Source organism: Chlamydotis macqueenii, chromosome 1, assembly GCF_036417535.1.
Source record: "Chlamydotis macqueenii isolate bChlMac1 chromosome 1, bChlMac1.mat, whole genome shotgun sequence".
In the NCBI taxonomy this organism is placed as follows: Eukaryota; Metazoa; Chordata; class Aves; order Otidiformes; family Otididae; genus Chlamydotis; species Chlamydotis macqueenii.
The window spans coordinates 206,522,505-206,538,333 of NC_141556.1; the positions used below are offsets into that span (position 1 = coordinate 206,522,505).

Consider the following 15,829-nt stretch of genomic DNA (forward strand, 5'->3'; position numbering starts at 1 on the left):
AATAAAACTTGTTACCTTCCAAAGTGTTTCGAAAACTGTAGTTGGCCATTTTATCCATGGATCCAGATTCATAGTGAGTCAGTGACAGGCAAAATTCAACTTCAGCTGAAGATGGGAGCCTTGGGGTCCTTGATTTATCGTTGTTTCCAGGATTTCGCAGTATAGGCCCCTCACTTGTGGCATTGCATAAAGCCTGCTGGCTGTTGTACTCTTCAGATCGAGTACAAATTACCTGTAAAAAACACTTTCTATTAATGGAGTTGCAGTTCTAGAAAATGAAAGCAAACAAAAGAAATCCTTCAATTATTTTTTTAAAGGAGCAAAGAAAATATACAATGTAATAAGTTTGTTGCAAAAATATATATTAATTCTTAAATTTTCTATGTGTGATTTTAATATAAGCTGGGTTCTTTTGTAGAAAACAACCCTCTACTCCAGTGCCCAACCCTCTACTCCAGTGCACATTTTGAGATCATACACTAGCGTGTATCTGAAACTACCCATGTGAACTAAGGCATCATTTCTCATTTATGCCCTTGAAAACTCACTGAGACTAAATTCAGTGTCACCTACAAATGCAGCAGGACACAAATGGAGTTAAATCTGCTGCTGCAGTTGCTAAATTGAGGCCTTTTGGCTTCAGCAGACTACTGCTGAACAAAGCCATAATCGCAAATTTTTCTCCCCATATAGCAAAAAGGGGAATTGTTGACTTGAAATACGGAAAAAAAAAATCTTTTATTCTGAAAATATCTCTGTACTTTGTCAGACTAAATGGGCGCTTAGTTTCACTATGTCTTGATGATGCTCTATGTACAAAATGGGAAAAGGCACTGCTCTACTTCAGAGGAATGTTTTGGGAATGAACATACATCACAAGCTGAGATACTGCAGTGATGGGTATTGAAAAAGGACCTTAAACAGACAGATATTATATATTGTCAGAGTCCAGAATCATTTATATAAATGTTCTGGGTTCACAGGCAAATTCCAGTAACTGTGACCTAACAAGTTATTATTTATCAGATGATCTGCACAAGCTGCCAGTCCAATTTGAGACTCTTGGAAGAGTAAAGTAGTTTAATGTAACTTCAAAAGATAGTCAGCTGATTTTGACTGAGCCAAACTCCCCCACATTTGCCATGGCTTAAAAGTGCCCACACAGACTGTTAGTGTCACTAAGGTCCTGTTCAGTATCTTTTCAAGCCACAATAACTTATTTGTTACCTAAGGATGTAGGACCTGAGTTTTATAGTGGCTCTCACTGCACCCCCTGCTTGGCCAGTGATCGGAATGAGAGGGAAGATTTTTTTTTTTCATATTCTGTTACAATAACTCTACAGGGAGTTAGTACAAGCACTAACTCATATTTCTACTTTATGTTCAGGAACTTGCCTGACATGGAGTCAGGATGGAGAATGGAGAAAAATATAATGATACAATGAAAAGCAGAAGATCAGACTAGAGGGTTCGGTGAGTATGTACAGTGGTACAGCTGATGGGTTTCTGGAAATGAAACAGAGCAATAGTGGCTCAGAGCTCCCAGAAGTTGTTTTGTATCCCTTTCAGGTGAGGCTGAGGCTCTGAACCAAAACTCTTGTTTATTGTGTTCTTTTATTTTTAATGAAAAACCCATGAAAACAAATAAAACTCCAAACTACCAGAGATCCCTTCAAAATATAGGACTCTGTAGTTAGCAGGTAATCAATGTGGTTAATGAGAACTTTCCGTGGAGGAAGAACAGGTCTCATTATTGAGTGAGACATCACTGCAGAGAAAACACATAACACTGAAACCTCCGGAATTCTTTCATCCTGGAGGTGTATTTCTACTTCATGGACCGAAACAATGAACAAGAAGATGAGTGAAAGCAATCATCTCTACTGTGAATGGGACACATGTTAGTGAAGGAAGTGAGTGGGAGATTCATTTCACCGTCACAAGCTGTGTACAAATTGCCAGACTGAAGCAACACTTTAGGACAACCTCTGCAGTCAATAGAAAGAGAGACATCTCAAGAGTGTGATTCAGCCCTCCTAAGCCAGATGCCTGGTAGGTGAGATGTACTTACCTCTAGGGGTGCCTAACTCTCTCCATTGACTAAGTTAATGAAATAAAATGTGTGAAAAAACCAATGCCAAAACTGTCTCTGGACTGCAGTTAGGAAAGGAAGCAAAATTAAGAGTGTTCAACTTAATGCTCTGCTTTTCTGCATTAAGATGGGATGAATCACACCCTGGAGGCACGGATGTGCCTCTGAAGTGACTAAAGACAGAGCCAAAAGCAAGTTGCTTTGCTGCCTAACTAACTTTTGAAAGTGGAAGGAGATGAGATGAGTCCTTTTCTAAGTGATTTGACCACAAATTCACAGAAAAATGTATGACAGAGATGGTGATATAACCTAGATTTCTTAAGAATCTGGTGTTCTTAAATGATAAGTTTGCTATGAATATGAATCTCATGAATAAATTATTCTAATCTTTTTTTTTTTTTTAGGAGATAAGATAGCGTATCAGAGAAATCTATCCTTAAGGATTGCTTTATTAGCTGAAATCTACCCTTATCTGTTAAAACTACTTAGGTGCCCTTGGAGGCTGTAGGTAGTTGTCCAGCAGAGTTTCATGTGCACATTTTCCCCTAGAAGCTCACTAAGTAGGTCAGGATTGTGCCTCTAAGAATACTCTTTCAAGAACCCCCACTGAGAAGGGACAGATAGTGACAGGGAGAGACCCATAGTTACAAATGCAGAGTGTAGCTACAGTGCTGTTTTTATGATTGTTTTGTGTTACTGAGAGAGTTTATTCCTGTTAGAAGGAAAGTAGGGTTTTGATTCAGGCTGAGGGAGATGCTCTAGTAATTTCTCTGTTTGTAGAAATGCACAGTCCTCTATCTCTAGAAGCGCAATGGCGAAGAAGGCAAGTGTGTCTCAACTGGTGGAGCTCAATCCATTTCCCAGTTGGCTCAGAAACCACATACATGTGGATTTTCTGTTTAGCTGTTTCCTATGGACCTTACCTAGGTACGTATCTTCTTCTGGTTTCTCTGACCTGTCGTCTCCTATCTTTCTATCCTCTCCCCACTGCCCTGGGGATATACTCCCATTGGATCCTAAAGAATAAGATGCTGCCTTCAGGACTGACTTTTCTGATATTTAGACAGGGAATCTTCAAGAATGAGCTCAAATATATCTAAACAAAGGAACATTTCCCCTTCATTCTCTTTACCCATTTCAGTGGGATTTATAGCAGCTCTTACTGTTGTGAAGCTTATGAATGCTTACGGTGCTATTTTTTTTTTCCCCTCAGTGTAGCCCTCCTTGCCTGTCTGACTAACCAAATTCATCCTAAACAGAAGCCAGATGCTATAAGGCATCTGGCAACACGTGGTGAAGAAAGGCCAACATAAGGGGCAGGAATTAAAATGCTTATCTATGATCTGCTATTTGTTCTGAACTAAAAATTAAAATCTGGCCATAAAATTAGCCAGGATGCCTTTCCAGAAAGGTGTAACTTTGGTAATATAAGTTATGGGTCTATCCTGAAACTATAATTTGCTGTTTTATCAGTCATGTGATGTGTAAGTGGTAACAGAACATAGTTGGTTAAATGGTTCTTTCTGGATGTAATCTGCATAAAGCACACACAAAATGGGTCACATCATTTCCATCTCTTCATTCAGCAGGAGGACTTTCTACTAGAAATACGCTGTTTTAACATGTGATTTTTTGTTCCTTTTCAGAACAGTGCTGAACAAATTTCTCAGTCCACCCTGGACAAAGCCTCATAATAAATCTGCACCCAACGCCTGCTCTCCTGCATGTATAAATTCACCAGCTCTAGTGAAATCGTTAGGAAGATACTCTGAGGAAGAGCTTATGTAAGTAGTTAGCAGAGCAAATGCCAGTAGATGGCAGGCCAGAATACGCAGCATCGCTCCTGGGCCTCGTAGCACCCAGCAAAAAAAAATCCCTCTGTGCACTGCAGTTGAGATTTGTAGCACAGCTCTGTACCATTTCTTAGAAAACAGACTGTAAATGTGTGGAAGAGCTGCTGCTGTCTCACATCTTTTCACAAATGGGAAACCCTTCTCTCTATTAGTTTGCAACTGCTTGCACAGACTGGCTCCGGTGCCCAAATAAAGTGAATTACATTACATGAGTCTTCAGCAGTATGCAGTCCTTTTTCTGCTACTTTTAAATTCAAAGCTTGGGAGTTTTAGTGACAAATTCTTTTTGGTTGCTTTGGCTTTATTAGATCTGCGCTCACAGGGACGTGCAATACAGGCAATATATACCCAAACACTTGGAAAAAGGTGATTTTCTAAGGTATTGAAATAGCTGCTCACTTACAAAATAATCAGAAGTTCCTTAGTTTGCAGGGGAAGTATGGCCACTCAAAGGGTTAATCCACACCTCTGCTTCCTTTAGAGTTGGTCCCTTGCTCTGCTTCTCTTCTGAGCCCACTGAGCAGGAGTCTGTCCCCATCCAGAAACTATACGGCATGTTTTCGTAGTGTTATGCTCCAGGTTAATACAGCCTGAAAGAACCTCTTCAGACTACAGCCAGAGCAACCACATGACTTGCTTATCTGTGGTGCCCATCCCAGCTCTCCTAAGGGTGAGACGTGGCCACTTCCTGGCCCTTCTTGACACATCCTTATGTCACTGTTTGTCCTGAGAGAAGTCTAGACTTCTGAACTGGAGCCTTGGGTCCCACTATGCGGCCAAAAGAGATTTTACACTGATTCATTGCCTTTCTCTGTCTTCCTCCACTTATTCTCACATCCTTGCTTGGGAATGGCATTAAAGTGTAGCCCTCAAGCTGGATTGAAAACATTTGGCAATTGTAAAAAGGTTTAACTTTTACTTTTTTGGCTGCATTAGGACCTGGCACAAGCTAATCCTATTTAAATGGCATCCAGAAGCCATTTACTCACCAAACTGGGAAAATGCAAGGAAATCCCCAAATAAACTGCAACAGAACAAATTGTACTTTGGGAGCTTGTTTTTATAGGGAAAGTTTAAAAGGTGCTGTGTCTATAGCAGATCAAAAAGTTTTTAAGAATCTATATATATTTATATCTGGTTCTTCATGTACTCCTGAATACTAGAAGGAATGGAAAGGTAAAACAGGCAGATGATTGAATGAAAAAAAATAGACAATTTGGAAAGCAAAGCTTCAAAGAAATTCCAAGAAACATCTTTGTGCAAGGATAAGGACATTAATTATCTTCCTGATCCCTGCAACACAGGGACTAACTGGAGGAGCTGTGAAACTCAAGGTGAAAGAAGAGACAAATGTGAATTGACAGCACTGAAACAAACCCAGCGCCTTCAAGCTATTTTCTCAGCCTTCAGTAAAAGCTGTCTGAGTTTCATCTCTTTGCTCAGAGGCAGCCCAGAACTGGGGAGGAACTTACACCTCTTTCAGCACCTCAAAATGGCACTGGGGTGGAGTAGGAAACCCAGTTATCAGTTACTGCTGAAATATTCATTAACACCTTCTGGTTTGGCAGACCGTGATTCCCTGCTCTCTGGCTGTCTCCAAGCTGTACCGTTAGCGTTGCTGTCTCCATGTCTACCACAAATTCACTAAGGCACATCTCTCTACAGGTAGTTTCTTTTTCTGGTGAATTATTAACAAAATCCATTTTTTTAAATGAAATTCCTTAGCTATTAATTTATACACCTCTGAAGATTTTTTTACACTACACGACTCCTGAGCAAACACGGCTGTATGTGAGACAGCCAAGCAACCACAGGCCAAACTCTGCTGCCAGCCAGTCATGATCCCATGGAAGAAGATGAATTACTTTGAGATGACTGTGACACAAAGATGCTCAGGATATCCGAGTGGCTGTTCCTGCTGTGAGCAGATCCCGATTCCCTCAGGCTGTACAGAGGCATGGCATGTGGAGAGTTATCTCTTTGCAATAGGAATTGTTTCAAATTTATAATCCATGTAAGGATATAATGAGGAGACCAGTCTTAATAAACTCTTCTTTTACAGTTACTTACTCCATTTAGGCTGTGGTTTTTTAACTTACCAGCCTGTAGCTGGCACCAAAACCTATTATGCTGCAATAAAAAATAAAGTCATTGAATTCATGAGGTGCTTAGATATCTACAAGCAGATGCATGTAAGACTTTGGTTAATTTAAGAATCAAGACCTATTGGCTTCTGGTGTTCATATTTTTTAAAATTTCATGCAGTTTTTAAAGTTGGACCTAAAACAGTGCTTCAAATGATCCTCTCAGACTATTCAGGTAGTAATACAGCCCCCTGATAAACTGTGCTTAGAGTTAAACTGTATCTGAATAGCTGAACTTTGTATTTCTCATGAAGTCGCATTTTCAGGTAATGGATTTAAAGTACTGTCAGTGCAGGAGCATTATATCCATTTTCTATTTGTATAACTTGTTTCCCTTTTGTCGTAGCTTTGCATCTGGATAAATGGTTCTGCGGAGTGATAGTGCTAAGAGTTCTGCAGAATGAAGTGCAAAGAGAAATTCTCAGTGCTTGCAACAAAGAATTGGCTGCAGGCTTACACCAGCACATCTGAGAGCAGACGGCTCTCCACGTTATGCAATTACTTCTCTCTAGTGACTCTTCTTTTAGGAGAGACAAAATACAGTGGGCAAATGGTGCTGGTATAGCCTGCTTGCCACAGTAGCAAACTTAAAGCAGCGCTTACATTCTCCTACTTTATTTTCTTCATTGTCTGTCTAGCATACTGTGGGGATCCCCAAACTCTAACGTTAACTACCAGCAGAAAGGTTCTGCTTTTATTTGCAGGAGGCTTTTTATGTGTTGAAACTCGAGTGACTTCTGTTATTTCTCCAAATTCATTCTGTTACAGAGGAGAGCAGAATTTCCCCTACTGCTATTTAAGCGAGGCATAATAATTGTTTCTTTAGCAAATCCATTAGCTTGAATAATCATAGAAATCGATACTAAAACAAAAAACTCTCAAAATATTATGGAAGACCTCAATTGGCAAAATTGGGTAAAGCATTAGTAAGTGCCATGCGGTCCTAATTCTGAACGCAACACTTGAATCATCACAAACAAGTAACTGAAAACAAGAGAAAATCCTTCCCACCTACCCTAAAACATGAGCCAAGCAAACCAATAAAAACACTAAAGATTCCTGATAGTCTTGCTGGTAAAAACAGAGGCAGGAATTAGAAGATTCACTTATCAGAAAAACGTGGACAGATAATTCACCCAGCTAAGTGGTAACAGCAGCATGTTGAAGAAAAAGTAAGGCGAAACCAAGAATTTCAGCATGTATTCATGGGTATCCATGTTGCCATGGCAACTTCGCAATGGAATAAAGTATTTTCTCCTTTCTTTAGGGATTAAAAGAAGAGAGATGCTGTTCTGCAAATAGGCACTTTACCTTTTTTTAATAAATCTATAACTATTTCCTAACATAGCAGGCTTTGTTTTGTTATGCTTTGGAAAGAAACTTAAAATTCTAAGCAGCACACTGTATTATAGATGTGTTATTCAAAAGGTTTCTCTTGCCCTCTTTTTATTTGGAATGCTTACTAAAAGCCTAAATTCCTTCACATTTCTGGATCTTCCTCTTTTTTTTTTTTTTTTTTCTCTTGCTGTTTAGCTACAGAGCTTGGATAATCAGCGTATTCTGCAGCAGATCTATGGCTGTTTTTCGGTTCAAGCCAAGGGTATTTTTGTTCCCTTTTGATTTTCTGGAGTGAGATTCTGATCTCTTACTTTGTTCTACTTGAAGAAACTGTATTGACTGTTATTCCAGCATAAGGAATGGTTTAAATTTGAATTCAAGGCTAATAAAGAAATATCAGTTTGTGTTGTATCTTCACCTTAAATGCACTGGCTGAAAATGCAGATTTGTTCCACCTCTTTCATTTCTTCTCTAGATAAGGCAGCAGAGATATACACAGACAGACGATGTTAAAGGGGAACAATACCCTTTGAAGGTAAAGTTATTGTAGCCTTGTTTTGGAAATCATGATAAAATTGTAGCATTTCCAGAAGCGACTGAAAAATACAAGTGATAAGCACCAGTTTTCACAAATTACTTGGAAAACTTCAGCAAAGGACTACATATATACACTGGCACTGAATGTTTTAAACATAGCACAATTTGTATTGTTGTATCTGTTAAAGTTATACAAAAACGTGTGTTAAAGCAACTTGTTTCATTAAAAAATTGTCTTTATTATTAGAATGTATTTGTGGGAACTGACCTTAAATAAGAAGTTATAAACCTGTCTGTTTCTTAAATATATTCATTGCTACTCATAAATTTTCTGGGTACTTATTACTAGGATGGAAAAATTCTAAGAATCTAGGTATGATTAATAGTATCTTTAAAAAAAAAAAAAAAAGAGCTAAACATAACTATCTGACCCCTCCAGGTGTTTTAGAAAATTCTGCTAGCAACTTGCTGATTCCTTTGCACTACCTGCCTCCTTCTACCTTTGTTATCTCATCCAATATACTGTATTGGTAGCCCCACTTGACGTATAACCAGTGCAATTCTAGTTTCATTTATTCCACTTCAACACTTGTACCATTTTCACATAACTCTGCTCAGTGCAGAACGGTATCAGATGCACTTCATTCTACTTAAGTTAGGAGAGTTCATCCAGATTCATATTGCTAGAAATGGGCAGAATCTTGGAAAGTGGGATGAAAATACATGTTTGTGGCTGTATCTACTTTACGGCTGTGCCTGCACTGGTAAATTAAATGTGGCCAGGAAATTTCCTAGGCGGTGAGGCCAAAGGGCGTGAAATAATCCATGTCTATGCCAATAAAACCATCTTAGACTCCCAAACAGAGTGGCTGTATGCAAACATTCTCCTGGAAGTGACCCCTGAAAAGTACCTATTTGGAGGAGAATTAGTCAATACGTACACAATGTATGCCAGAGAATGTCCTAAATCAGCTCTGTCACAGCATATGGGAATGTTTGAATTTACAGGTATATACACAGCCTGTGTTGTTCAGAGGACACAAATCAAGACTAAATACAGTATAACCACTCCAGTTAGCTGCTGTTTTGTAATGCCAGAATATCAGAGAGCTGCTGGAGCTTGTATGTCTTTCACTTCCCATTAAATCACTAAAACTGCCCAACCTTCATTTGGGCTGTTGCTACAGAAATAAATAGAACAAAGACAGATTTACACCAACATAATCATAGACTTCAGCGCCAGAAGGGACTGTTGCTATTGTCATGATGGAGTGTGTCTATGGAAGCCAATAGACCTCTGTCACTGTATTTTAGGCGATGTGGCAGTAATGAGCAAGAGACAAAAAAGTCTAGAAGCTCTCAGTGTCAGAACAGCACAGTATAGTTCAGCTATATAAGACCACATCACCTATGTAAATATGTAAATTTACCTTTGTTTACAGGCTAATTTGCAGGGCTTTTAAGTGGCAGAAATAGCTATTGAGTTTACTTCTTAGTTCCTTCAAACAACAGAGACTACTTCCTATATTTCCTTTGAACTGCTGATGTGAATTACACATCTGATTCTTCTGTGCTCTGAAGATTTGTTTTGTTTGTTTTTTGTTTTTTTTTTTAAAGTTGAAAGTAAATTAGCTTAATTTTAGAGTTTTTAACTCTTGGATAGAAGAAGACACTTAGAGAGGGGTAGAAAACTCTTTGCTCCCGTTTCCATTATTCAGTCACTAATGTTTGTGTGCTACCAATTTATGCACATAAATTCTACTTTTTCTCACCTGACTGTGGCAGCAGACCCAAGCCTGTTTACCCTGCTAAAGGCCATGTTTGGACACAAAGGCATCATTTTCCTATTTCCACCTGAACTTTGGGTTCTTAATTAAGCAGCCTAAATCCTATAGGAGAGGAGAGGCAAAGAGACAAATGGATAAATCTAAATAAAGATTAAGTCCACACAAAATCTGAATCTGCTCTCTGGTAGTGCTTACTTTCTCTCCAGTAATGTCTAATGGGATGCAGCATGTGCACCTCACTGAAGTGCCTAAAGTCAGCTAGGATAATTCCTTTCCCCTTCCCCTTGGCCTGTCCTTACCTTCCACGAGGAGAAAAATGATGCTGGGCTGAGTAAATTAGGGTTGGTGGGATGTCTGCCACCCATGTATTCATCAGTGCAGACCACACAGTCCTCTGCATCTCGCCAGTCCCAGTAGGGGACAGTGAAGTTCTCATCGCCTGTTATCTTCTGGATCTCACGTTCCCACATCAGCAGAAAGACTCGATGCCAAGGCAGAAAACCAGGGGCTTCGTGGGCAAAATCAATGTCTCGCCACACATTGGACCCACCTAAGAGTGTGTCTCGAGAGGCATAATAATGCATCCACACAAAGAGATCGTACACATTGATGTTTCTGAACATGGGTTTGGAGCCATTGTTCATCTGAGAATACGTGCCAGTAGCAATAACATAGTCCTGGCTAAGGGTGCTCTTCGCCAAGTTAAGGTAGGCAAGAAACTTGTCCTTCTCACTGGTGGTGAGCTGGAATATGTTTCTTCTTATTCTCAGTCGCCTTTCAGTGCAGTTGGGTCCTGAGAAACCAAACTTGCACTCCCCGCAGTTGAATCCCATGAAGTTACCTTCACATTTACATGTCCGGTTGTAAAATACCGAGGGCCAGTCCTCTCTGTCATCCACTCCTGAGAAAGGGAACTGTGGTCCCAGCGGAGCCTGAGAGAGAAGGATGTTCTGGCAGGAGCCTCTGCGGGAAAGCTCCCCACAAGGAGATCCATCTCCATCCCAGGGGGGACAGCACTCCTTCCTCAGCAAGCTCTGCGTGTTTGCACAGGCTCTGGGGAACTGCCCACTGGACGGCTGAAGGATGACTAGCAGAAAACCCATGGCAAACAGCGACATCCTCACAGAGCAGCAGGAGAGCATCAGCATTATGCCTCAGTGCATGGAGTGCTCTCTCTAGCCCTTCCAAAGTCCCGAGTGTGAAAGGAATTCCTTCCCTCTGCCAGGAATGCTTCACTGCTGACTTCTGCTAGAGTGCACCCCGCAAAGTCCTTCCCCATTCCTACCCGGGATGCATTTACACGCGAAATACACTTCATGGTTAATCTGATTATCACATGTTCTGGGTGAAAGCCAAGTGACTTCTTTCCCCATCCCCTACAGGTTTCAAAATACAGGCATTTATTATAAACTTTCATCCTCTGCCTAGCACATGATTGCTTTCCTCTGGCAATTGGAGAGGAAGTAAAATTAAAAATTGGACACTGAATTAATTGTCAGTCTTCATATTCCTTGTTTGATTGTATACTTTAGAGTAAATGGTTGTTCAAAAAAAAGACCCAGAAGAATCTGATCTGTTAAATAAGCACAATGAACCTAAAATTGAGAAAGTAAACAATTTAAGGTTAAGCTACTTACTTTTTTTGAGGGGAAACAAGCATAAAATGTGGTCAAATTAAGTGTGAACATAGAGCAGAACCAGAATAAAGGATTTGGCTTGGCATTTTTATATTTCAGTGTAAGCTGCCAGCATATGGCAACATAACTTCATAAGGGAAGCAATAAACTTTTCAGGAAAAAAAAAAAAAGTTTATTCCCCTAGAATCCATAGCACTTTGACAGTTAATGACACACCAAATGTGTTAATGACACACCAAAACCAAATCTTCTCCGTAGTTTTGTGGAGAATACAAGCAATCTGCCAATAGATTTATGGAAAGCACCTTAAGAAGCTGTCTCTGGACCTGGAAGACAAACCTTGACTCCTGTTTTTCTCCCATCAGGCAGTTTGCAGACACCATCTCTATGTTCTTTACTTGATATATTACTGGGGAACATCCAGACAACCCACCTCTTTCTTCTTACGCATGAGCCTGATTGGAGCTAGCAGAGCTGTGTGAGTGGCATTAGAAGTTAAACATTCTTTGAAGTTGCCCCTTGAAGCAAAGGGACAGTAGTTGTCTTACTGCTGGGCAAGTTCCACATGAATTATCCAGTTTTCTTCAGCTACCACTGTTACTAGTAAGAGTGGTTTTGTTGGTATTATTTTTTTTTTACTAAAAGCACTGTGAATTATTTCCCTGTGCTTAGGGAGAATCCCAGCAGGGCAGGATCAATGTACAGGCAAATGAAGTGAGAACTTTGCTGTGAAACAGTGCCTTTTGCTGGGATCAGCAGATCATCACATGACCATGCTGAGGAGCACGAGGCACTTTAATCCTGTTGGTTTCTACGCCTCAGGTATTCCAGGAGATTATCCCCAAGTCTGGCTGCCAGGGAGCCTGTGATGGGGGAGCTTGTAGCAAGAAGGGCAAAGGAAAAGGAGCTGCTTTTTGAAAAAACGTTTCAAACGACAGGCTGATGTTTACTATTGTTTGACTGATTCCCCTGGTTTCCATGCTAGGCTTGTAAAACAGATTTCATCATAGAAATGTTACTTGTTTGATTTATTTTATCTTTTTCTATGCCTGGCTGTTTGGGAAGCCTTTGCAATTTATTTTGTTTACTGTTCCTCCCGTGGAGGCTAGTGCAAAACTACTATTATACATGAGAAGAGACCCATCTCTGAGGATAACGATATATATTTTTTAATCTTCACTGAAAAGCTACAGGGATTGGGAAAGACTTGAGTTAGAGTCTCAGAGCAAACTAGAAAAACCTTCAAATATACATTTAGGCAGACGGTCACACACACAAATACATTCAATATCCTATTTTTATATTCAAATTAGATTTTATGTTCAATGTTAAAAAATAAGAGTCTAAGCCCTGACAATTATCATATGACAAGTTTCTGAAGCAGTTGGTTATCAGAGGAATGCCCTGTGAAATTATATGAATGAGGAACTCTGAATAAGGAATGTGACTGAGGAACAGCACACGCCCTTCTTGACCTACTATTGAGCAGAGTTTGAATAACTATCAGTGCTTTGAATAACTTTGAATAACTATCAGTGATTCAGATAGTAGTAGAGAAATCAAACTTTCCACTTATCAACAGCCATAAGCATTAAACAAGTAAGAAAATATATGTTCTTATTCCCATGTGTGGCTTCTTATTCCCATGTGTGGCTTTAGAGTCACCAAAACATGAGACAGTCACACTTTACATGCTGCATCTGGGCAAAATTCTTTTCATTAAAAAGGCCTCACAGGACTTCCCATCTCTCTTGTGCTTCAACCCAGCACTCTTTATTTCATTGTTCATCTAAAAAAGCCATCATATCTGCATGAAGCTTGTGCATAAGTTAAATTTAGTCTTTTTGACTGAGAACTCTCCCTTGCGTTCTGCTAGTGACTTGGCACCATCTTGCCTTATACTCTGAGAAACTAATTTCTCACACTTGGATCCACATATTTGAGTACGGATCAAGACTTGTTCATTTAAGGTACACAAATACTGGGTGGACCATAAGATCAGCATGTCTATGACACGTCATTTCCTGTATCCAAGAACATGAAAGACAGGGGTTTGGAGGCCATATCCAATTTTACCTGGTTCCCAAGCATAAAAAAAAAACAGGAACCACTTTGCAGTTTGGTCTCACAGAGGCAACCTTCAACAACGAACCTCCATGGGTCTCTGTCTTACGTCCCTAAATCTTAAGTTCACCCTAAAGTTTGCAAATGGATCAGTTACAGTATTGCTTTCAGTCTAGTAGAGTAATGACAGTACGTAAAATCTAACTTGTGTTTTCATGACAAGGTCCTTAAGTACTTTATAGAGATGTCAATAATTGTTGGAAGGAAAACCCCCAGACATAAAGTAGTGAGATGTCTTCCACCAGTTTGCATGCTAGCTTCCTTGCAACACTAGGATCAGATTTTCACCACTACGCTGCAATGCTAAACCAAGCTTTGTATAGACAGGGCCTGTAGCTTTCTGATGTGGTAAAGGACAAAGAAAAGGAACAGCCTGAATAAAGAACAATAGCATTGAATGGGCACTCATATAACGTCATAAAAATAACTCTTGGTCTCCTCAGTCCTGACTACACTGATCTTCATTTCTTTCTTTTCGAAGATGTCACAGGAAATTTCAGTTCTGGCCTACTGATACTGAAGCAGTCAAAATTTCAAGTAATGTTAGTGGGTTTTAAAAAATTCTGATAGCTGGACAACACCACAAAGAATATATCTCTCAATATTACCTGTTAACATTTTCAGGAATTCTGTGAGGAGTTTAAGATCCGGTTCTCTTCTGTTGAGCAGGGAAAAAATGAAATCTGGGATGGAAAAATGGAGAATAATTTTTAATTATAATTATTTTAAAAGTCAAGTGTAAAACTGTGAAAAAACAAAGGCTGGGTACATAAAGTTAATGCTGCTTAGTTCCAGTGGAAAGAAAAACTATCAAGAGAAAAAGAGGAAAAAAATACTTGGTTATTTGAGATGGATAAGTACAAGGACCTTTTGACAATGAGAGAGCACTGACAAGTGGAAGGAAAGACAGTCTATTAACCAGCTGGGAGATTCAGTCTGATAAACCAGTAGACTCAGATTGTGTTCTCTGATCTTTACCTGTTACTTGCTGTTCAGCATCAGCATCCTTATGCACTGCACAAGGCACCTGGTTTCAGATGTTTTCTTGAGCTCCTGCTGAGCTCACATGTCATGTAGCAGAAGGACAAAGCATCCTTGTTTTCCTTTACCTCATGACCCATGAGCCAGACAGAGCTATCAGACTCCTCTGTGTTCTGCCAGTGAGCCAAATCTGACTCCTGGCCCTCAGAAGAAAGAAAAGAGACGTGGATGTAGGACCATGACACATGTCATAGATACTACATTGTGGTCAAAACCAGGATGAAAAATCTGTCTCCTAGTTGCTGATAAATGGAGACGGGAAGTTTAAGAAGAGTTCTGCTTATCATTAAGAGCCATGAAGCAGCTAGGCATCTAAACAAGGAAGAGGAAAATATTCAAAGTCTTTTTAAAATCAAATTTTTACCTTTAGGTGGAAAAAAATATCCAATTTCTGATTAGAAAGTAAGAATTTTCTAAGTTCTTCCTACTAATCAAAGCTCTTTACTAAGAAGCAGACTAGAAATTCCCACAAGCTTTTTAGAGAAAGACAAAGACCTCCAACACCTTTTTGTACAGTATTTGAAGATAAAGCTCAAATACCCATTTGGATGCTTGAAAGTGGCACAACCCCAGGTCAAAAAATTATTCTGAATGCTGTACATAATCAACTTTTAACTCAGGAGCAGCATACCTAATATGTGATCCGCACAGCTCATGGTCTGATAGATGTAACCATGGGCGTAGTCAGCCATGAGCAGGATGTTGGGCCCCTCATCTGAAATTCATTGCAAGGTTTAACTACGCTTGGCTTATGTAGTAATTTAAAGCATGACTGTCACTCCAGCCAGCCTTAGCCCTGCACTGTTCCAGAAGGATTTCACAAGTGTAGTTGGTTTCCAGGCTAAAGTTGTGTTATCACGATTATGAAGAGCAATCTTTGCATTGGTAGATCAATGTCCTTCCTGATCCTAATGTAACTTGGTCCATGCATGAATCCCCAGTCTCAGTATTGTTGAATCAGTTAGAGAAAGCAAGGCCAGTGCTATAGTTTTATAAATTTTATACTACGTGTAAAGAGGAGAAATACCTGTTCTAGCAAAAACACAAAGGTGAGGACAGATGATACTTGCTCAATCATAAAGCCTGCTGGCGCAAAGTTAATCTGTCCATTTTAACAACATTGAACCAGTGAGTTTTACTGGATCAGTGCTTTTGTTATGTGGCCCTATTATTTTTGATCTGATACTGGGAGCCCTAGAGACAAACTTAGCACACCAGAAAATAGGCATTCAGACTGGTCTGAAAACATAGGCGAAATATTACAGGCAACATCTAG

The 15,829-nt window shown here is 39.7% G+C and overlaps 1 protein-coding gene across 4 annotated transcripts in view; it reads right to left on the reverse strand.

Moving 5' to 3' along the window:
• Nucleotides 1-10,893, reverse strand: part of TYR (tyrosinase) — a 49,197-nt gene extending 38,304 nt beyond the window's left edge. For all 4 annotated transcript variants that reach the window (XM_086742854.1, XM_086742879.1, XM_086742863.1 and 1 more), the window contains exons 1-2: nt 10,051-10,893; nt 16-232 (exon numbers count right to left, since the gene is read on the reverse strand). In XM_086742854.1, the coding sequence (XP_086598980.1) occupies nt 16-232; nt 10,051-10,893 (1,060 nt within the window). The remainder of the gene's footprint in view (nt 1-15; nt 233-10,050) is intronic.
• Nucleotides 10,894-15,829: the final 4,936 nt, after the last annotated feature.